This window comes from Equus quagga, chromosome 4 (genome assembly GCF_021613505.1).
Source record: "Equus quagga isolate Etosha38 chromosome 4, UCLA_HA_Equagga_1.0, whole genome shotgun sequence".
Taxonomy (NCBI): Eukaryota; Metazoa; Chordata; class Mammalia; order Perissodactyla; family Equidae; genus Equus; species Equus quagga.
Window position 1 is genome coordinate 2,264,160 of NC_060270.1, and position 20,988 is coordinate 2,285,147.

Sequence of the window (20,988 nt, forward strand, 5' to 3'; positions counted from 1 at the left end):
TGGTAAAGCCAGTGTGGCCACAGGAGGACCAAGAACTAGACTTGGAAAAAGGAAGTTTATTGTACTCACAGGTCCCAGAGAGGGGGTCACCACATGCCATGCAGGGCCACAGAGGAAGCGATGGGTTTTGGTCAAGTGACAGAAGATAGGAGTGAGGGGAAAGCCTGAGCCAGAGCCCTTATTGGGGTTTCTGTGGCAAAGGAAAGGCAGGCAGAGTGCACAGTTTAGGATTGGCTAGTTTGAATAATTCCTGCAGGCTAAAGAGGTGGTTTCTAGTTGCCTGATACCTGACTCTGGATGATTTAGGGCAGGGGAAATATTGGATTGGCTAGGTGTGTGAGAGGTACGTAAGGAAGTGGTTGGGGCTGCAGACTCAGGTTTGGTTGATTTGCATTTGATAGACATGCTCTAGGCCCAGAGCCCTTTGCTATCTCTTAAGAACTGGCTAGCCCTGGGAAGGGCAGTCTCTCCCAGGCCAGGAAGTCCACCAGCAAAACATCGTAAGATACAGAAAATAAAGTTAGAAGGCCTGCTTCCAGTCCTTGTTCCATGCAACACTGGGCATTTACATTAATTCCTAGATATTAGAGTCCTTGTCAGTAATGTGAAAATGAAAATATCTGTCTTGCTTTATTGGATTGATGAGGAACAAATGAGTTAACATTTGTGAAGATGCTTTGACAAGGATAAATTCAGTATAGAAATAGTTGACTTAAGGAGTCCTTATATCCAAGGTACTCCTGAAGTTTGTGAAAGAAAGAACTCTTTGGTATATAACTGATTCTTGCTTAAGCAAAACCTCTCAGTGAGCAGGATACCCCAAGTTACAAGACTTTTCCATTCATCCTTTTGTAATTCATCTATCCACTCCTTGATCCAAAGAGAGGGCTTATAAAATGACCATGAGGCAGAAGAAGCTCTCTGTTCTACTCATTCAGCCCATACGAGCAGATATAGTTTGTAAGATATTCTACTCTGCAGAAGTATGTATGATTTCATTTTTACTTTACTGAGCTCTTTTCTATATTATATATTGGTAAATTGTTTTATATATTGATATTTTATTTTAAGTCCTACATAAAAAAATATTTTAGAAAAACATGAAATTGAGTCTTGAGTATTTTGGGTTCAGTGCCTATTGTGCAAAAGAAAGCAGCTGACAGAGTTGAGCAACTTAGCAGAATTAATGACAGGTTTAATACATATTTTCATCCTGTAATTTCTACAGTTACCAGGTTTATGTACATATACATGGTTCACAGCTGGAGAATGGGTTATGTGTTTGTTTTAAATAGAGGCAAAAACTTTTACCCACTGAATACATGTGCAAGAGGACTAAAGTTGTCAAAAAGTATATGAATATATAATAGTGTTATACATTAATTTCTATTCTCTCTTCTCCCTCTACCTTATTGAATCTTACAGTTCTTTAAGGTTCGAGTCAAGTCCCTCCTTCTTGACCAAACCTCCCAAACCACCCCAGTTCATGAGTGTTGCTATCGTTTGAACACTTAGCATATTTATTAAATATACTGTTTGTTTCTTGCACTCAAATCTATGCTATCAATTGTGTTTTCATAATTTATTACCTTAAACATAAAAAGTCTAGTAAGAGCTAGCAAGCCTTTTATCTTCTTTCTTCATTGCCCTTTTGAAACTTAACACATACTATAAATTCGCTAAGTATTGTTGATTGCTTATTAACACATATTCTATAAGATTCACAGACTACTTTATAAGGTGAAAGATTTTTGAATTAAATGTTTACACTGATTGCCTAATAATGAAGTAGAACACAGAGGTTTTTAGAATATTATATTTAACTCTCTTTGATATTAAAGAGTAATTACAATATCTTATATTCCAAATTGGATTTTTTTAATCATTTTTTTATCATTACCATCTTTCGACTTGGGAAGGGAAGACCCTGCTCTGTTCCTTGATTTTCAGATGGTCTTGCCCATTCCCTTCTCTGGCTGTACCCCTCTTTGTAAAGCTATGATCTTGAAGGATAAGGAGATATGCCACTTAGATAGGATAAGGAGATATGCCATGCTTTCCTTCTGTACCATACTGTAGCTAAGACCCCAGAATTCTTTGCTCAAATAGCTTCAAGTATTCTTTCAAGAACTTAACGCCTTCTTGTTGGGGCCCATCCTCCACTGGGTGTACTGTGCCACTCGTATGCTCAACCTAGGTTGAATGGAGGGCCAAAGTTGGCAGCTTTTTCCAGCAGGAGAGGGGCACAGATTGGACATGAGGGCTGGGATGCTTATATATGTGCATATGTGAGGCACTTCATATAATGGGGTAGCACTTGACACTGGGAAGGGAATAGAAGTGAGATTGACTAAAGTTAACAGCTGGCTTTCTGTGGACTATACATGCTGGCATGGAATACAGAGGAGTCCAAGTATTTTAAATTTGAACCTGGTCTTCCATGTTGTTACGGAGGTATCTTTGCAAAGTAGGCAAATAAAACATACTTCTTGTTTGATGTTATTTAAAGAATGATTTATCATTTTCAGTATTTAGACATATGGTATGTGAGCCCTCACACTCCCAATCTTACCTCAGGCCCATGATGTGTAAAGGCCTTATTTATTTTAATACTTGAAAATTATAACTAAAAGGTTATGTAACTACATGAATACAAATATAACTATATGTAGATGAAATATTTCCAAAGGATACATTATGCCTAAAATATGATACCATTTTACATCTAGTGATGTTAATATTTTTTAGTAAATTTCATAGGCTTTTAGATCTTATACCAATCTTGAGTTTATATTCATGTTTTAGTTAATCAGATTCAAATTTAAAAATCTAATTTAAATGGCTTTCAGTATTCTTGGATAAGATGAAATTTAGCAGTCGATCTGTTTTGACTATTTTGGTACCTGAATCTAATTTTGGTTCCTAGAGAGAGAAAAAACACTTTTGTTCATCAAATTTAACACAGAAAATGATGCACCATTCTGTTAAGCCTCCTTATGCAATGTCTTTGAGAAGAACCACATTTCTCATTATCTGCACATATTTTGTCATTTCCGTATCCCTTGGTTCAGATCATTCCTGATTCAGTGACTGCATATTATATTCTTCGCATTCCTGACCTTTGTTTCCATCTAAATATTTTTCCCTCAAACTCAACATATTTTTAAGTAGATATATAATGATTTTAGAGTTTTTTTGTCACAAGTGGCAAATTTTCACATTTTAAATTAATCTCATATTTTATGTTATGAGATTTGATTGGTTGAGGGGTATGCCTAATACTTCTAATTTGAACAGATATAATCTGAAGGTGCTAAAATGTAATTATTCAAACAGTTTATTGAGAGTATAGCTGTATACTCCTATATGAGAGAGTAGAAGATGCAGGGTAGACAATAATAATTATGTGTATTCTCTGAGAAACAAAAGCAATTCTGTTTAGAAATTTATCTGAAATAAGAGTAATCACTGGATTGAGTACCTTAGAGACTCTCCAATGGATAAAAAGCTAGAATTTGGGGCACTGATTTTTACGGTTCTCAGATTTTATTATTTGCATCTTATTTCTGTAGTTATGTTCAGAATGGTTAGTTTGCCATTTAAATGAGCTATGACATTACTGATTTGCCTTTAAGTGTAGGAGTCAGAAGACTCATGATGCACTAGGATAAAAAGCATTTAGATGAGTAGTTTCATGTGTCCCCATGAGATTATTGGATCACCCCTGATAAACAGTGGGTGTGTTTTGCAAAATTATACCCACAGTTCTAAAGGAACTCATTGTTTCTTCTGGAAAATACCCTCTGAATTTCAAGTAAGTAACTTACAAATGAAATTTTTAGATACAGATTGTTTTTAAGTTTGCTTGAGGGATAATATAAATTCTTTATTTGTGGAAATTTACAGTAGATAATTGAAAGTACTTAGTGTCATAACAGTCCTGTAGGCTGAAGAAAGTAGCCATTCTACTAGAGGCTATGCTAATTGAAATTCAGCCAGCCTTGATTAAGTGACTCTCTACAGCCAATTAAGATGAGAAACTGCAAACAGGATGCATTAAATAATCTTGTTATAAATCGCTGAAGTATACTATCAAGAAATAGAACACTTATTCACTATACAAAACAGTTTATCGTTTCCAGTATATTTTAATAGAATGAGAAACTATGATGACTAGCTGTTTTCCCAAAAAGGCTATAAAGTTACCAGAATGTTTTTTGTTTATTGAAAATAATTATAACTATAACTACACAAATCAAATACAATTACAGTTTAAATTTATAATATAGAATTATGCAATATTAGATGTATAAACACTGATAATGTCAATTAATTTCAAAGCACTCAAAGATTTTAATGAAATTTTTTTAAAAGGATAAATAAGGCTTTTCTGTTCAAATAAGTGGCAGAATGTTTGTAATGTAAACAAGCAGGAGTGAAGATAATGCAAGGATCTAGCTCAGAGTAAAAGCCTGAGTGCTTAAAATGCTTGTAAAGGCTATTTTTTGCCCCTTCTCTGCCTCTCTGTCCAGTGTCCACGCATGCTGTTCCTAAAATACACCTGTACATTCCTGCCTCAGGGTATTTGTATTTACTGTTCCTCTTGACTAGGTTCACTCTCTCACTTCCGTGACATGGCTGAAGTGTCACTGCTTCAGTAAGGCCTTATCTGGCCACTGTATTTAAAATCGTAATGCTCTTCTACATCCCCCTACCTTATTTTTTCCCAGTGTAGTTACTACCATATTATTCAATTTACTAATTTATGATTTTTGTGTCTCCCCTCACTCTAAGTAAGCTCCAAAAAGACAGGGTTCAGCTAGTTCACTGCTATATTCCCTGTGTCCAGAATAGTGGCTGATAAACATTTCTTAAATAAACCTAAGGCATTTATCTATGTCTGTTTTCTATCAAAATAGACATGAATATTTAATAATTGAATATGAGAACAGATAGGTAACCAGAGTACATTTGTCATCCATCTCATTATTTGATCAGATAATGGATATATTTTCTGTTCTTATAGTGTACCAGGAACTATTTGAGGTGCTTTACATATATTAACTAATTTATGCCTCCAACAGCCCTATGACACAGGGGCTATTATCCGCTCCATTTTACAGTTGAGGAAACTATAGGTTAAATTAAGTAGCCCTAGCTCATGCAGCTAATGTGTAGGAAGGTAAGATTCATATCAGGACAGCTGGTATGTCCAGAACCCATACTCTTAACCAAAGGCTCGTGATTAAAATCCTCCTGTATTGTTGCTTTGTGTAGTTTCATTTTTATCCTTTTTATTCCTTTTTCTTTTGCTAAAATGGAAAATTTTGGAAGTTATATCTCTTTAACCACTGTGGTTTTATAATCATTTAATTTCTTTTCTTTTTACAGTGGGATGCCATCACTGAAATGGATGAACACAACAGGCCCATTCACACATACCAGGTATGCAATGTGATGGAGCCAAACCAAAACAACTGGCTTCGTACAAACTGGATCTCCCGTGATGCAGCTCAGAAAATTTATGTGGAAATGAAGTTCACCCTGAGGGACTGTAACAGCATCCCATGGGTCTTGGGGACTTGCAAAGAAACATTTAATCTGTATTATGTGGAATCAGATGAGTCCCATGGAGTTAAATTTAAGCCAAGCCAGTATACAAAGATCGACACAATTGCTGCTGATGAAAGTTTTACCCAGATGGATTTGGGTGATCGCATTCTCAAACTGAACACGGAAATTCGCGAGGTGGGGCCTATAGAAAGAAAAGGATTTTATCTGGCTTTTCAAGACATTGGGGCATGCATTGCCCTGGTCTCCGTACGTGTTTTCTACAAAAAGTGCCCCTTCACTGTTCGTAACTTAGCCATGTTTCCAGACACCATCCCGAGGGTTGATTCTTCCTCTTTGGTTGAAGTAAGGGGCTCTTGTGTGAAGAGTGCAGAAGAGCGTGACACTCCGAAACTGTATTGTGGAGCTGATGGCGATTGGCTGGTTCCTCTTGGAAGGTGTATCTGCAGTACAGGATATGAAGAAATTGAGGGTTCTTGCCAAGGTAAGAAACAAACATTCAAATAATATGTCATGCATTTAAATGATGATTTTTAAAGGTAAATTTGTTGTATGTTTATTTTCAAATAATAAATTTTCAAATGCTATTTATTACTCGCAAAATTAATGGTGGGGGAAATGCACTCATATTAACTCTAAGATAATTTTGGATTTTTTTCCTCCTGGGATGGTGTATGAAAATGTAAAATAAATTATACACCGTAACAAGTGCTTCTCCATATTGCCTTCAGTAAAGTAGTTAAGTCGTATAAATTGCTGTTTTCATCTAATTTTTATAACGGAAAGCAGCATCAGTAGCAGCAACCAAGAGCAAAAGAGATTCAGAGTGAGCTTTTTCCTGACTCTCATGTTTTGGTGGTTTATAGAGAATGTGACATTTAAAGACAGTTTGAAAATAATTCTTTCTTTGATGTTGAATTGTAATAATTGAATAGTACCCAGATAAGCTGAAATTATATTTAAATAAGTGAGGAATTCTTATATATGCATATGAATCGTGTATTGGCAAAAACATATAGGATAGTTTATACAGGTATTATGTGTTTGGTGATTGAATACTGACCATATCAGAGATTAATTTATCCTTTGCTAAAAGGACGGAGAATAAATGAGAAAAAACATACTTTTATGCATATAAGGGTCATGAGTAATAAATGAATTTTTAAAGGTTTTATCTACTTATAAAACACTTGGGTTCTTGAATGTTGAGAAATCCAGGAAAACCTCCAATGATGAATATGTTTGATCAGTGGAAAATATTAATCTTTGCATGAAAAGTCTGTGGTATATTTTTATAAAACATAAACCAGCTTTCTTTCGTTTAATTATTAAAATATGTTTCATTGAAGTTTGTCACTATACATTGAATTGAAAATTTTAATTCATTTATAACAAGGATTTAGAATGAAACAAAAATAAGTCATAAATGATGCTTTGAGGGGGCTCTATAAAATAGTTTACATTGGAAAATGCACTATTGAAAATTTCATGCATATGAATAATTATTCAATAAGATTAAGAAGGCAATAATAGCTGACAATAAAACATATTACATATACTAACCATGTAGTTTTATCACATTTTAAATTAGTTTGAAGATGGGCATTAATTGGTAAATTAAAGTTTTAAAAATATTTAAAGAATAATTATCTAAGAATTTATGTGATTAGCTATTAGTAAATATTGTATTTTTTATTGCATTGACCACAGAATTAGAGGCAGTGACAATCATTGATGGCTAGATGTAGATTTTTTTTTACTTAATATGTTTACTCCGTAAATTTCATTCTTATTTGTATGCCTTAAAATCTTTCAGTTGTTGGGCAAAGATGATTTTGGACAACTGGTAATTTTATCAACTTATCTGGAGGTACTGCTAGATTCATCTGTTTTTGTGGCTTGTTGTCTTTATTATAATTTATTTGATGGCAGAAGCATGAGAGAGTGGGTACAGTACAAATATTCATCACTTTCTTATAGTGGGTGAAAGAAATTGGAAGAATTAAGCTTGAATTCTAAATCCCTGGCTTACTAACTTTGAAATCACAGTTCCCTCATCCATAAATAAAGTAATGGTTATTATCAACTAATGGTGAAGTATATGGAAAACTATTAAAAACAAGCATATATGCCTGGTTCAAATTGAATACAATAAATTACTGTTTACAAACACAAGGAAAGTCAGAGTGGATGTAGAGACCTCACTTTTAGAGAGAGGTATCTTACACTACCAGCAGTCTCCATTTTAAAGCATTTATTTGTATGTGCTTGATGCTTCATATTACCTCTTTCTATGCCCTCTGAGTCATCCTCTTTATTTAGAAGGATATCCCATATGCCAGCTGCCAGTGTGAGCATCTGAGAAACATTCTTATTTGACCAACATGTTATGAAGTACTTTTTCTGTCTTCCAAGTTATCACAGACACCATTCTTACTAGTTGTTTCCCATTATGTAACCTGGACTGACCTTTTATTACCTCCACTAGCAATTGCTTTGCGGCTCTTCAGACCTCTACAGTCAGTTCAGTGCCAGAGCAAATGCTGTGGGTTGTACCTCTTTGCTATAGTAGCACCCCTTGTCTTATGCAAATTATTTGCTTACACTCTGCAGATCTGGACCAGGCTCAGCAGAGTGGTTCTTCCGCTGGTCCTTTCTGGGCTCACTCATGTGCTGCAGTCATTTGGCGGTTTAACAGGTGGGACATCTAAGATGGCTTCACTCATATGTGTGCTGCTGCTTCTGGGACTTTTGAGGCTGACTGTGTAAATCCTGATTGCAATTTAGATGTGTTTCATTTTAGGAAATTATTCTGGTTTTTTCTTTCTTTCTGTTATATCCATTAAAAGTAGTTATTCACTGTATATTCAAGTGACTTCACAATTTGGTCTATTCTGGCCTATTCTGTTCTAACTTTTGCAAATTCTGTCCCCCATTCTGTTTTTTTTACTTTTGAACAATCCATTTACTTTTCATATCTCTTGCTGTTTTTCATATTTTATCTAGCTGCTTGGTGTCCCTTTCTTCTTTCTTTTTCTGTGATGGAATTTGATTCATCTTTCAAGGACTAGCACAAATGTCATATATCTGGGTGGTCACAAAGTTAATCCCTCTATCCTCTGTGCTGTAATTTGTATTAATCATTTACTTACGTGTCTGTTTCACCAGGGCTGTCAGATAAAAAAGCTTTATTTAAAAAATCATCTGTGTAATGAAGAGTAAGAAATTTGATGTGAGTGATCATCAGGCACTAGCACTGGTCTCTACTGAGTAAAGGTAGAAGTTGTCGGTATACCTAGGGAGTGCTCTGTTTCTTCTTGTTTCTGTGAAATAGAATTTTCTTCAGGAAGGTTGCAGTATTTTAGATCTGGAAATACTTGGAAAATACTTTTATTCATTTTATGAATCAGGATGCTAAGTTATGGAGAACAGAATTTATTACCTGGGGCCACTCAATAACTAATACTAGACTGAGAACTAAAGCCGAGATATTTCTCAGTCTGGTCCTGGTGTGTTTCACTCCCTCCTCCCCTGTCTTACTTCCTCCCTTTCCTTTCCTTTCTCTTTCCTTTCCTCACTCCAGGCATCCAAGTCCTAACCTGGATAGTTATTTCTTGCCTGCCAGATAGAGTGCAGAGAAGCGCAAGTGCCTCCTCATTAACTAGGCCCTTTTTGCCCTGTGTTTATTTTCTGAAGTCTGATATGGGCACTATTAGAACAGTAGCTATTCTTCCTTTCTGAAATTCAGGCTACTGAGAATGATAGAAAAATAGATAGATTTATCTGGAACTTTGCTGTCAGAGATGATAAATAGAAAAAATTCCAACGAGGCTTTAGGGATTTTCATAATTTACGTGAAAGGGTTTGAAAACTCTTGGTCTGCTATATAACAAAAACACAGCAAGCTACTTTAGAATAAATCTGTATCTATCCATGCTATGAATATCTAATGAGTGATGTATATTTATTTGTATCTGAGTAATTTATTATGATATTTTATCCTAAAAGTTGTACTATTGAATATTTGAACTTGTGATTCCTTTCTCTATAATATTGTTAAGGTATATCTGGATCCAAATTCTAGAAACACAAAAGAGAGAGGCTGTTATAACTATGCTATTATCAGTCAGGTTTAAATAGACATAAATGTTATATTAAGCAGATCTGCTAAAGTTAAAAGCAAACACAGTAGTTTAGGTTACCCTGTTACACATAATATACAGTTTTTTATCCTTGGGTCAAATCTCAACGTATTTTTCACAACTATTTTTATTTTATTTCATAGGTTCATAATTAAAACTCTCATCCTTGGGCATGTTGATGTTACAGATTTCAATTTTTAATTTTTTTGCGTGTGAGGAAGATTGGCCCTGAGCTAACACCTGTTGCTGGTCTTCCGCTTTTTGCTTGAGGAATATATTGAGGAATATATGACAAAATATATATTGTCACTGAGCTAATACCTGTGCCAATCTTCCTGTTTTATCTGGGATGCTGCCACAGCGTGGTTTGACAGGTGGCGCTAGATCCACACACAGGATCTGAACCTGTGAACCCTGGGCCGCTGAAGTGGAGCATGTGAACTTAACCACTATGCCACCAGGCTGGGCCCCAAATTTCATTTTTTAAATTGTCTTAATTTATTCCACTAAAGGTTTGAATTAAATAATAATGTTGATTCATAAAGCATAAATTTACATCAAATGGTCTTTCACTTCATATATCTAGGAATATTTTAACACCATGGAAGAAATAATTGGAAACAATTAACATGCAAAATTGAATGTAATTTTTGTTCAGTTGTGAGGTCTGAAGTGATGTGAATCCCTAATGAACTCCTCTTGGATATGAATATAGAATAAATCTTATTAAGGTAGTGGCACTTATACTTTGCAATATTAGTAGGGTCTCATATTTTAGACGTCCTGGGAATATACACATATATATCCTGGCAGTGTGTGTATGTGTCTGTATATATACATATATATATATATATATATATATATATATATATATATATATATGCTGTGCAACGACACCTTCTTTAAGCATCACATGATACAATTTAACAAAATAACATTTGGCTATGGAAGTTAAAGTTCTAAAACTTTGAGAATGTTTTTAAAACTTTTTCTCTTTATAGAAACATGCTTTTATTTAGTTTTCCTGTACTGCTGCTTTAATCTTCAGGAGGAGAGTTTGGTGGCAGTTCTTGGACCATTGCCTTATTGTTCAGAGAGTCGAATGGGATGTGCAGGCCTTTGGTGACACAGCTATTGATTTGATCTCCTGAAGGGTGTTGTTATCAAGGCTTCATGGCCATCCTCTACTGCGGTTCAGAAACGTTTATGCTCTGTGTTTATGATCTCTGTCTAATCATGTTATCAGAGGTGATTGTGGAAGCAGAGAGCATAAAGAAATTTTGAGACACCAGGATTTGCTGACATTAAATAAGGGTGTTTGGGGATATGATGAAAAGCTGATAGGTGAGATTGCAATCAGGAAAAAAGGGCTGCCTTTTTGGCCCAAATAGTGTTTTCACTTACTACAGGTTCTCACAAACTAAATATAAACTCTTACAATACAACCTTCAATTCCAAATAAAGCTGCTTTTTCATGAAGCAATTCCAGACTTTTGTCCACTTTGAGAAGAAGGTGAAATCTAGAGGCTCAAAGGAGTCTAAAAGTAGAAGGTATTATTTCCAAGCAAAATGGAGTAACATTAAAGAATTATATTGTAGTTTGTTCTTTGTCACAATTTTAAAAAGAGGTTAAAATATAAACTGAGTTGAAATGATAATTTTTAGTAAATCATTTCAACTTCAATTTTAGTCCCTGTTTTACTCTCTGCTGACTTGAAAGCTATAAATTGTATTTCTATAGGGGCTATCCTTAATTTTTAAAAAAATCCTCTCTTAACACATATATTTCAAAGAGGGGATAAAATTATTCAGCATCTCTATTCTATTTCCAAACAGGATGCACCATGCCACCCACTGAAATTGCCACCTTTCTTGTGAATATTTTCTAGAATTTTAGTTCTATCTTTTAAAGAAACTGAATTAATAGGTTTATAAAGTCAACACTTAGATACACCAAGATATGTTAACAGTTTTTGTATATGTTATTTTTTCTATTATCTCCTTTCTTCTGGGTTCAATATTCTATTTGCTGAAGTATATCCTTTGGTAGATCTTTTGTCAAGGTTCTATAAATGTTTAAGCTCTTTATTTTGTGAATATCTAAAAATATCTTTATTTTGCCCTCCCTCTTTAGTGATTACTTGAGTTTAGAATACTAGGTGGACTGTTATTTTTCCTCAACACTATTATTTCCCTCTCCATAAGAATCTGTCGTTGCTAATGTTCTTCTGACTGTCTAATTGTCAATACTTGGGAGATTATCTGTAGATTCCATATTTTTGGTCTTCTGTTACTCTGAGATGTAGCTGGTATGAACTTATTTTTTCTTCCTTCGCATTCTGAGGAAAGTGTATTTGTGTGTTACTTTCTTCTGTTCTCTATTTCTAGAATGCCTGTTAGATGTTTGTTGGAGACTTTAAATATTGTTGTCTTTGTCTCTGATATATTTTTTTAATATTTCAGCCTCCACACTAATTTCTAGATTACGAATTTTCTTTTCTTTCCTTCTTTTTTTTTTGGGGGCGGGGTGTGAGGAAGATTGGCCCTGAGCCAACATCTGTTGCCAATCTTCCTCTTTTTGCTTGAGGAAGATTGTTCCTGAGCTGACATCTGTGCCAGTTTTCCTCTATTTTGTATGTGGGATGCTGCCACAGCATGGCTTGATGAGCAGTGTGTAGGTCTGTGCCCGGGATCCAAAGCTGCGAACCCCAGGCTGCTGAAGCAGAATGCATGAACTTAACCACTAAGCCACCAGGCTTGCCCCTAAATTTTCATTTTGACTACACTTAGTTAAGAGTTTATCTCATCTATTGAGTTGTTTTTAGCTTTACTAGTTTTTATTATTCATTTTTTAAAATTTCTCGCTTGTTATTGTTTCATTTCTGCCTGCTTTGTTTCATAATTTCTTTTTCTCTTGTATGGATGTTATTTTATTCTTTGTGGAACTTCCAAGTCACATTCAAATTAATTTTGAGAGAAATTGGGTCTAAGTTAATCTCTTTATCTTGGTATACATTGGCTATATTTTTAAGTTCTAATGCAGATTGTGTACTTTGGAATTGTAATTTATAGGCTAACTTGTTTTCTGTTTCTTTGTGTGCCTTTTTTTGTTTTTTTTCGGAGATTTTGTAGTTTTGCTAATCCTGCTCCCTGAGGCCTTATGTGGAGACAGATTAAAGAGCTCTTAAAGATTTGCTAAATAATTTATGTTAGTATTCCTGGTTGACAGGAGTTCCACTCCATCGAGTGATTCACAAGGCTTCTTGCCTTTAGTGGACCAGCCATCTTGTAGAGCCTCCTAGTTATCTGTGTCCGGCTCAGAGATTGTAAAAGGAGATTTGTAGAAGGCACATGTGCTTTTCAGCCAACTCAGATCTGAAGAGGCACATCATTTCCTTTCACATAGGAGCAGGGAGAACTACTTAAACAGCCACAGTTAGCTGCAAATAGGGGTGGGATGTTGTTAAATGTTGTTCCAGCTCACTAGTCACTTCCCAGAAATAATTCTCTGTCATGGAAGAGGAAGTCCACATTTTTGTAGGTACTTGGTCATCTCTGCAGTAGTCTTCCACTTCACCCATACAGTGTTTGTGCTCATCCTTATATATTTGATAATACAAAGTTTTCTCTATCAGGTTCAAATATGTCTTCTTGTCAGCTGGTGACCCACAAATTAAATGACAAGCCATTGACCACAACACAAAATATGCAGTGATTGAAATGAATAGAAAACTCCCATTAAGAAAGGAGAGCAGTGGGAGCCACACAGCTGTGAGTGCTCCATCGCAATGATGGGCAGGCGCTGTGAGGAACCCCAACAGCTCTGGACACCTATTCAGTGGGACATTCATATCCACTGTTCTTGGTGACACCACTGTTCTCAGTGGCCCTCGGCTCCACTATCTGAGAGCTGCTTTTATCATCCTGATGATTTTTGAAGTCGCCATTAGTGACTGAACAGCTTTCATACCTGTTTCATGCTCATCTATTTTGGAGGCTTAAGGGTCATTTTATAGCTTTGGGCTTTTGTAGACCCAACTCATGATTTGTTGGCAATAAGATTTCCTAAAAATCATAGTATCCTGTTAATCTATTTGTTAACTCCATGTTCCAGAAACTACACGCAAAAGCCTACATGCGAAGTTCTTTCTTTGATGTAGTTTTCCAGTGTGTTTTATTTATTAATTTGTCTGCTTACCTCTTTATACGCATGCCTCTCTCAACTTAATGGCAACTAAGTTGAGATCATTTTAAATCATAGAGTTGAGTAGATCTCAGACATAGGGCTGAGTCTCTTTGTTTAACTAGGCTGTCTTAATGTATCTTTGATGCTGAAAATGGTTTTTCTTCGTTTTGTCTCTGTTTGATGGAGAAGAAATCACTTTTTCCATTCCTAAAAGGACTAAAGTTCTATATTTTTGTGTTCCTTTTCCTTTCAAATTTCAACCCAACCAGTTCTTACCTGAGCTCATTTTCCCGTAAGTCTCTTCTTAGATGCATCAAATAGCAGTCAGCACAAAGAAATCAATTCCTAACCTGCCTTCCAAGTTATTGCAGATAAAATTTTCCAAAGATGTTCCTACTGTACAATATGTTTCCATCAGTGTGGACTCCTGTTGCACTTTTACACATCACCTTCACCCAGATTGCTAAGCTGATGCCACATGTTTTAGGCTTTTGTTTTGGGTATATCCCGCTTGAAGGGTGTAGAGATATATATGTTTAAGTTAGGGTGATATTTGAAAGCTGAGATAAGTAAATTCCAAATTCTAGGGCCTTAACAGGTAGAAGTTCATTTTCCGTTCCCATTACAGTCCAAGGTTTTCCTACTTGTTGAGGGCTTTCCTTCGCACACAGAATAAGAGAATTAGACATTTTCTATCTGTAGCTCCATTGTCACCTATGCCACTTATAGTCATATGTATCCAATTAGTGGAAGAAGAAGGAGAGCATATAGAATACACACCTTCTTCTTAAAAGCCTGGCACAGAAGTGACATATGACTTTTACACACAATTGCCATACTTGTAAAAGTTATACAATCAATAGATTCAAGGTTTTCTTAGTGTAATCTATAATATTAAACTATGTCCAGTTCAAAATAATCAGGATTTTTCCTTTTCATCTACAAGCAGTAAGCTATATATTACTATTCCATCAAACCAAGTATAAACTGAATTAATTATGCTAAATTAAACAAGTAAAAGAAAAGTTACTTCTATAAGTTCAAACCTTATCCTCTGTGCATAGAAATAAATAAGATTCAACTGTTTTGCAGAAGGGGTGATTATTTCCGTGTAGCATCCACAAATAGCAACAGAGAATATTCAGGATAAACCTTCCTTTGGAATATTATGCAGTATATTGAATATATAATGGCAAAATTTTACCAGAGAAGAAAGAGATCTCATTTTTGTTATATAGAAATACAATATAATAATAAAATACTGTATTTAATAAATCTCTGTGTAATTCAGATTAAATCATATTCTAATCATCAGAACAACTATAAATAGTAAAATTATAATATCACATATCTTAAAATTTGGGGATAATTTCGTGTTATAAGTTTTTTCAGTATATGTCCAGAACTAGCATTGGAACTACAGAAGTGTGATTGACTGTGTATCCTCCATATGAACAAAAATGTAATAAATTGCATTTTTAGAATATTCTCATATCTAAGCTCTAGGGAAGTATGTTTCAAAGAAACATAGTTCTAAGGAAAAGAGGCACCAAAGGAAAAACTTGATATGGAAAAAGGAGTGGGTGGGACAGGGTTGAAGAGTTGAAGAATAGGTATCTGATATAAATATAGTTAAAATGTTTATTTAGGTTTTAGATATCTTGTTATCCTTTGTGAAAAAAGCATTCTTGATTTCATTTATATTAACAATTAGTATGATTACCTGGGAGGTAGTGATAAACTCAGATACTCATGATGATGATATTGGGAGACATTCTTTATACTTTTGAGTCCTTTGAAATAATGACTTATAATAAGAATTAAAGAAGTCACTGGTGTCCTCAATTATGCATGTGGCCTTTTTAAGAAGTAGCTCCTTTTTGTGCCTGAATGTCTTCCTTTTGGCATACACGATACAACACAACAGGCAATTTTAGTATTATAAGTAGTTCCCCATCATGATTCTCTGTGAAAAATAAACTTTAATAGCCAGTTACTATTTTCGGTCTGAGCGTAAGATAAACCACCTGTTTTTAGAATGAGTTCCAGTAAATAAGGAATACAGTATTATGGAAAGTGGTAGTCCTAGTTTTACAGGGAACTCTAGAGTGGTGATAAATTCAAAGGGATAGAGATTTCCGGTTGGCAATTGCTCTATACAAGGACTATCACCATAGAAAAGGAAGGATGCAGTACCAAAATTGATGGGAACTTTGGGAGCACGAAATAGCTTTGCTTTGTCTTCAACAGTGGACAAGGAAAAAGCATGATTTATTCCCATTATTTGACAGCCTCAAAATTGACTGCTATAAAAAGTCATGAAAACCCCTTGAAAGATGCAAACTCTGTTCCTTTGGACAGAGATAAACACTGTCTTGGATAGAATTCTTTAAACAGAGTTACTGTATTTTTTTTTTTGTCTTTTTCTTAAAATGACTAATATTTTCATTTCTTTGCTTTATTTCTATTCTTGTTTTAAAGTTAACTACTATTCAGGATGGGTTATTTTTCACCCTACCACACTGAAAAAGGTTATATTCTTTATCTCTGTGATAACCAATATTTTAAATAAAATTAAACTATAAAAATTATAATTGGTGTAACTTTAAAATGGCAATAAATATGGATTATTTGAGAGCTTTTCTAAAGATTCTCTATAATTTACTAATTACATTATGACCAAGGGCATTTTCTTCTTAAAGTCTACTTGTATGTGAGTATATTCACATGTAATTGCAGATTGTTAATTGTGAAGTAATTTGCCATGCATATGAAATACTATGCTTAATTATGTAATTTTCAAAATTATTCTATAAAATAAATAGCATATGTTAGGTAAATTTTTTTTTTTTAAAGATTTTATTTTTTTCCTTTTTCTCCCCAACAAAGCCACCCGGTACATAGTTGTATATTCTTTGTTGTGGGTCCTTCTAGTTGTGGCATGTGGCACGCTGCCTCAGCGTGGTTTGATGAGCAGTGCCATGTCCCGCCCAGGATTCGAACCAATGAAACACTGGGCCGCCGGCAGCGGAGCGGCGAACTTAACCACTAGGCCACGGGACCAGCCCCGTAGGTAAATATTTTTATTCATGATGGTTGCTAAAGTTTTTCAAAGGTTTTCTGGCATCTATTTAGGTTACCATAAAATTTCTCTGTATACCTATTGATGACACGTGTTATAATAATATGTTTCTAATCAATGTGATACACCACGTTAACAAATGAAGAATAATCACATCATCTCAGTAGATGCAGAGAAAGCATTCAACAAGATGCAACATCCATTTATGATAAAAACTCTGAATAAAATGGGTTTAGAAGGAAAGCACTTCAACATAATAAAGGCCATATATGACAAACCCACAGCAAATATCATTCTCAATGGAGAGAATTTCAAAGCTATCCCTTTAAGAACAGGAACCAGACAAGGGTACTCACTTTTTCCTGATCTTATTTACCATAGTATTTGGAAGTCCTAGCCAGAGCAATCAGGCAAGAAAAAGAAATAGATGGGATCCAAAGTAAAAAGGAAGAAGTCAAACTGTCACTTTTTTTTTTTTTTTTTTAAGATTTTATTTATTTTTTTTTCCTTTTTCTCCCCAAAGCCCCCCGGTACATAGTTGTGTATTCTTCGTTGTGGGTTCTTCTAGTTGTGGCATGTGGGATGCTGCCTCAGCGTGGTCTGATGAGCAGTGCCATGTCTGCGCCCAGGATTCGAACCAACGAAACACTGGGCCACCTGCAGCGGAGCGTGTGAACTTAACCACTCGGCCACGGGGCCAGCCCCTCAAACTGTCACTTTTTGCAGATGACATGAGTTTATATATAGAAAACCCTGGGGCCAGCCCAGTGGCACTGCAGTTAAGTTTGCATATTCCCCTTCTTTGTGTGATTGGTTCAGGTCCCGGGTGTGGACATGGCACCGCTTGGCAAAAGCCATGCTGTGGTAGGCGTCCCACATATTAAGCAGAGGAAGCTGGGCATGGATGTTAGCTCAGGGCCAGTCTCCCTCAGCAAAAAGAGGAGGATTGGCAGTAGTTAGCTCAGGGCTAATCTTCCTCAAAAAAAAAAAAGGAAAACCCTAAAGAATCCACCAAAAAAGTATTAGAAATGTGAAATGAATACAGTAAGGTTGCAGGGTGAAAAATCAACATACAAAAATCAGTTGCTTTTATGTGCTAACAACGAAAGAGCAGACAGAGAAATTAATAAGTTAAATTCATAATATTTGTTTTGAGTGATATAAAGAAGAATAAGATAATTATATATACACACTATGTTCTTGGATAAGAAGTTTAAATATTTGCAAGATATAAATGTTAATTTAGAATTGTAAATAAATCACGCTCAAAATTTGTATTGTTTTTGCCAACTTGAACTCAGCAAAAAAATTATAAATTTATATGAAATAATAAATGGAATGACATACAGATTATTTCAAAAGAGCAATAAAGAAGAGCAAGATCCCTGTCAAATATTAAAATATATTCAAGGGAAAATATTTAAAACTTGTAGTATTAATTCCCAAAGAGAAATAATTTATCTGTGGTACCAGGTAGGAAGGGAAAAAATAGACTAAATTACATGAAATAATTTAATCTGTGGTAAAATAGAGATCACTCATTAATGGGGAGAATAGATGGATTGTTTAATACAGTGGTTCTTACTCCACAGGGAGTGAGGTGGGGAGGGTGGAGCAGTGAGGATTCAGGTGTGGGACCAGCGCTGCACTCTGCCAAGACCCCAGGAGTCAGCTTGGCTGCTGAAGTCCTCTGTCTTTAGAAGGCAGGTGATGAGCCTCCATGGTGCCTTTGTTTAGGGATGTATTTGGGGCAAGAAAAGTCCCACAGAGAAGTTTCTTGTTGCAATAAAATGAAGGCTAAGGCAGAGTTATAACAAAAAGATGCTGATTTGTAGAATACAAATTAGGATTTTCATGGAAATTTACAACTATAATGGAACAGTAATTTTTGAATAATAAAAGAAAAGGTGAAAGAGAAACATTACTAAAGTATTAAAGGATGAAACTTTTGGCCAAATATGTTTTTGGTTTGTGTTTGTTTCATGAAGCAGGCATCATCTAGGTATTAAAAATGGATTTTGGTCAATCTAAGGAAAACCCTACATTATTTTTGATACTGTTAAAAAATTATTCTGACCCTTGTTAAAGAACTGTAGGGCAGGCTTATTTGGAGGGGACTACTACAGTGGAGTTTTGCAGTAGGGGCGAGAAATTGAGCTCAACTGAATACCAGGAAAGGTGAGAAGTTACAGCTAAGGAGCAGGGTGGGGTCAGTGGATGGAAAATTACTCCGAGGAAGTATCAGGGGTCAGGGGGCTTCTGGGTAAACTAACTTGACAGGATTCTTGGTGAAGGCCAACCAAGGTGATCAGACATCACCTGGGGCATGGTGGAGGATGAAGAATTCATCAGATATTGAGGGTGAGGATTCTCTTTCAACTGGATCCTACAGGAACAGAGACAAAATCCCATGGTGGACCTCTTTGAGCAGGGGTCTCAGAGGAGCCTGACCAAAAGTTTGGTCCAGGAGGGACTTTGTCAGTATCATGTTAACGCCCTGTAGCAGGGTTGGCAAACCACAGCCTGCCTGCCATCGCAGCCTCTTTTGTAAATAAAGTGTTTTGGAGCACAGCCAAGTCCATTCATTTACATGTTGTCTGTCAGTGCTTTCAAGCTACAGTAACAGATTTGAGTTGTTGCTTCACAGGCTATAGGGCCCATAAACCAAAAATATTTGCTAGCTTGTCCTTTACAGACAGTGCTTGCAGGCCTCTTCTTTATAGACAAATTAAAGTATATCTGGGAAATAGAAATAAAATTATCAAACTTGTTCTTTTGAGCCAGTTGTTAGTGTGTCACATGTTTAGAATTATAAATATAGCATAAAACCTCTAGTGGAACTGTTTTCCTCAGAAGTTAGCTGTCTTTTTATCCAGTCATTTATTAAAGTATCTGTGCTAAGGAATATAATTTCAAAAGCGTTTGATAGAGGATTTCATATTGATTTATTTTGGGAAACAGAGTTAGATTTTTATTAAAATGCAGACATATCTGAGAGAAAAGATCATGTTAGTGAAAATGTTGGGGGGTGTGTTTTCATTAGAGGAGCGTTAGTTCAGTGCTGGCTGTGTGCTGCTGAGACCTTCTTGATGACTCTCCTTGGTGCCAGCCTGGTAGTTCTCTCGTCTGCCACATCTGGGCTAGTTGCCTTGCTGGACACTGAAAAACTATTTGTTAAAAATTGGTTAGTTAATAGTTTATATTCTTTGTGTACACAGGAGCAAATCTTAAGTAAAATTTCAATTGTCTTCTACTTAGAAATTACAAGAAACCAGATTTTATGTGAACCATAAGACTCAATTTCCAGTAGGTTCCCGATTTTTTCTCCCTACTTTCAGGTCATATTGAACTTCCAGAAATGCTAGCTATGTGTTTATTAATGTATGCCATAAGCTTAGTAAACATTTATCGCCTACCTATTACATCCTGGAAAGCTGTGAATTGCTATGAATCCTACTGCACAATACATGCAGACCTTGCCACACAATACACTTTAAATAATTGTGCTGTTGCTTTTATGAAGGGACATGCATTCACATGGAGCCCACGATTTTATATACGTACTTTGTTATACTATAAAATATATTTAGAATGAGTATTTAAAAAAATTCTTCCCAAGTTGTTGATAAAATCTTGAACAAGTGTCTTTTTACGAAGATGTTTCTAAAATAAGCAATATATTATGCCTGTTTAAGGTATAAGAAACTTTATTTTTAGCTTAAATAATAGTTGCAAATTATAAAGGATGTTTTGTGTAACGCTCTCTGTATGCATAGGAGTTTTTTGGAATAAATGTCTTCTATAGTGCCCCCTGTCAAATTTATCGTTACTATATTTTGTCATTTATTTATTTTTATGTTTGTTTCTTGCTGTCTCCCCCCACCTCTCTTATTTATGTCCTTTGAAGAAATCAACTTAAGCTGCATGGTGAATATTTTATCATTATGTTCATTTATAGTTGAAGTTTCTTATACTATGTATCTGATTAAGCTTTCCTGTAAAATATG

At 35.3% G+C, this 20,988-nt stretch overlaps 1 protein-coding gene across 1 annotated transcript in view; it reads left to right on the forward strand.

Annotated features, from left to right (window-relative positions):
* The window catches only part of EPHA6 (EPH receptor A6), a 721,750-nt gene that overhangs the window by 74,621 nt on the left and 626,141 nt on the right, over positions 1-20,988 (forward strand). The window contains exon 2 of the mRNA XM_046658947.1: positions 5,392-6,055. Within this exon, the coding sequence (XP_046514903.1) occupies positions 5,410-6,055 (646 nt within the window). The 5' untranslated portion in view covers positions 5,392-5,409. The remainder of the gene's footprint in view (positions 1-5,391; positions 6,056-20,988) is intronic.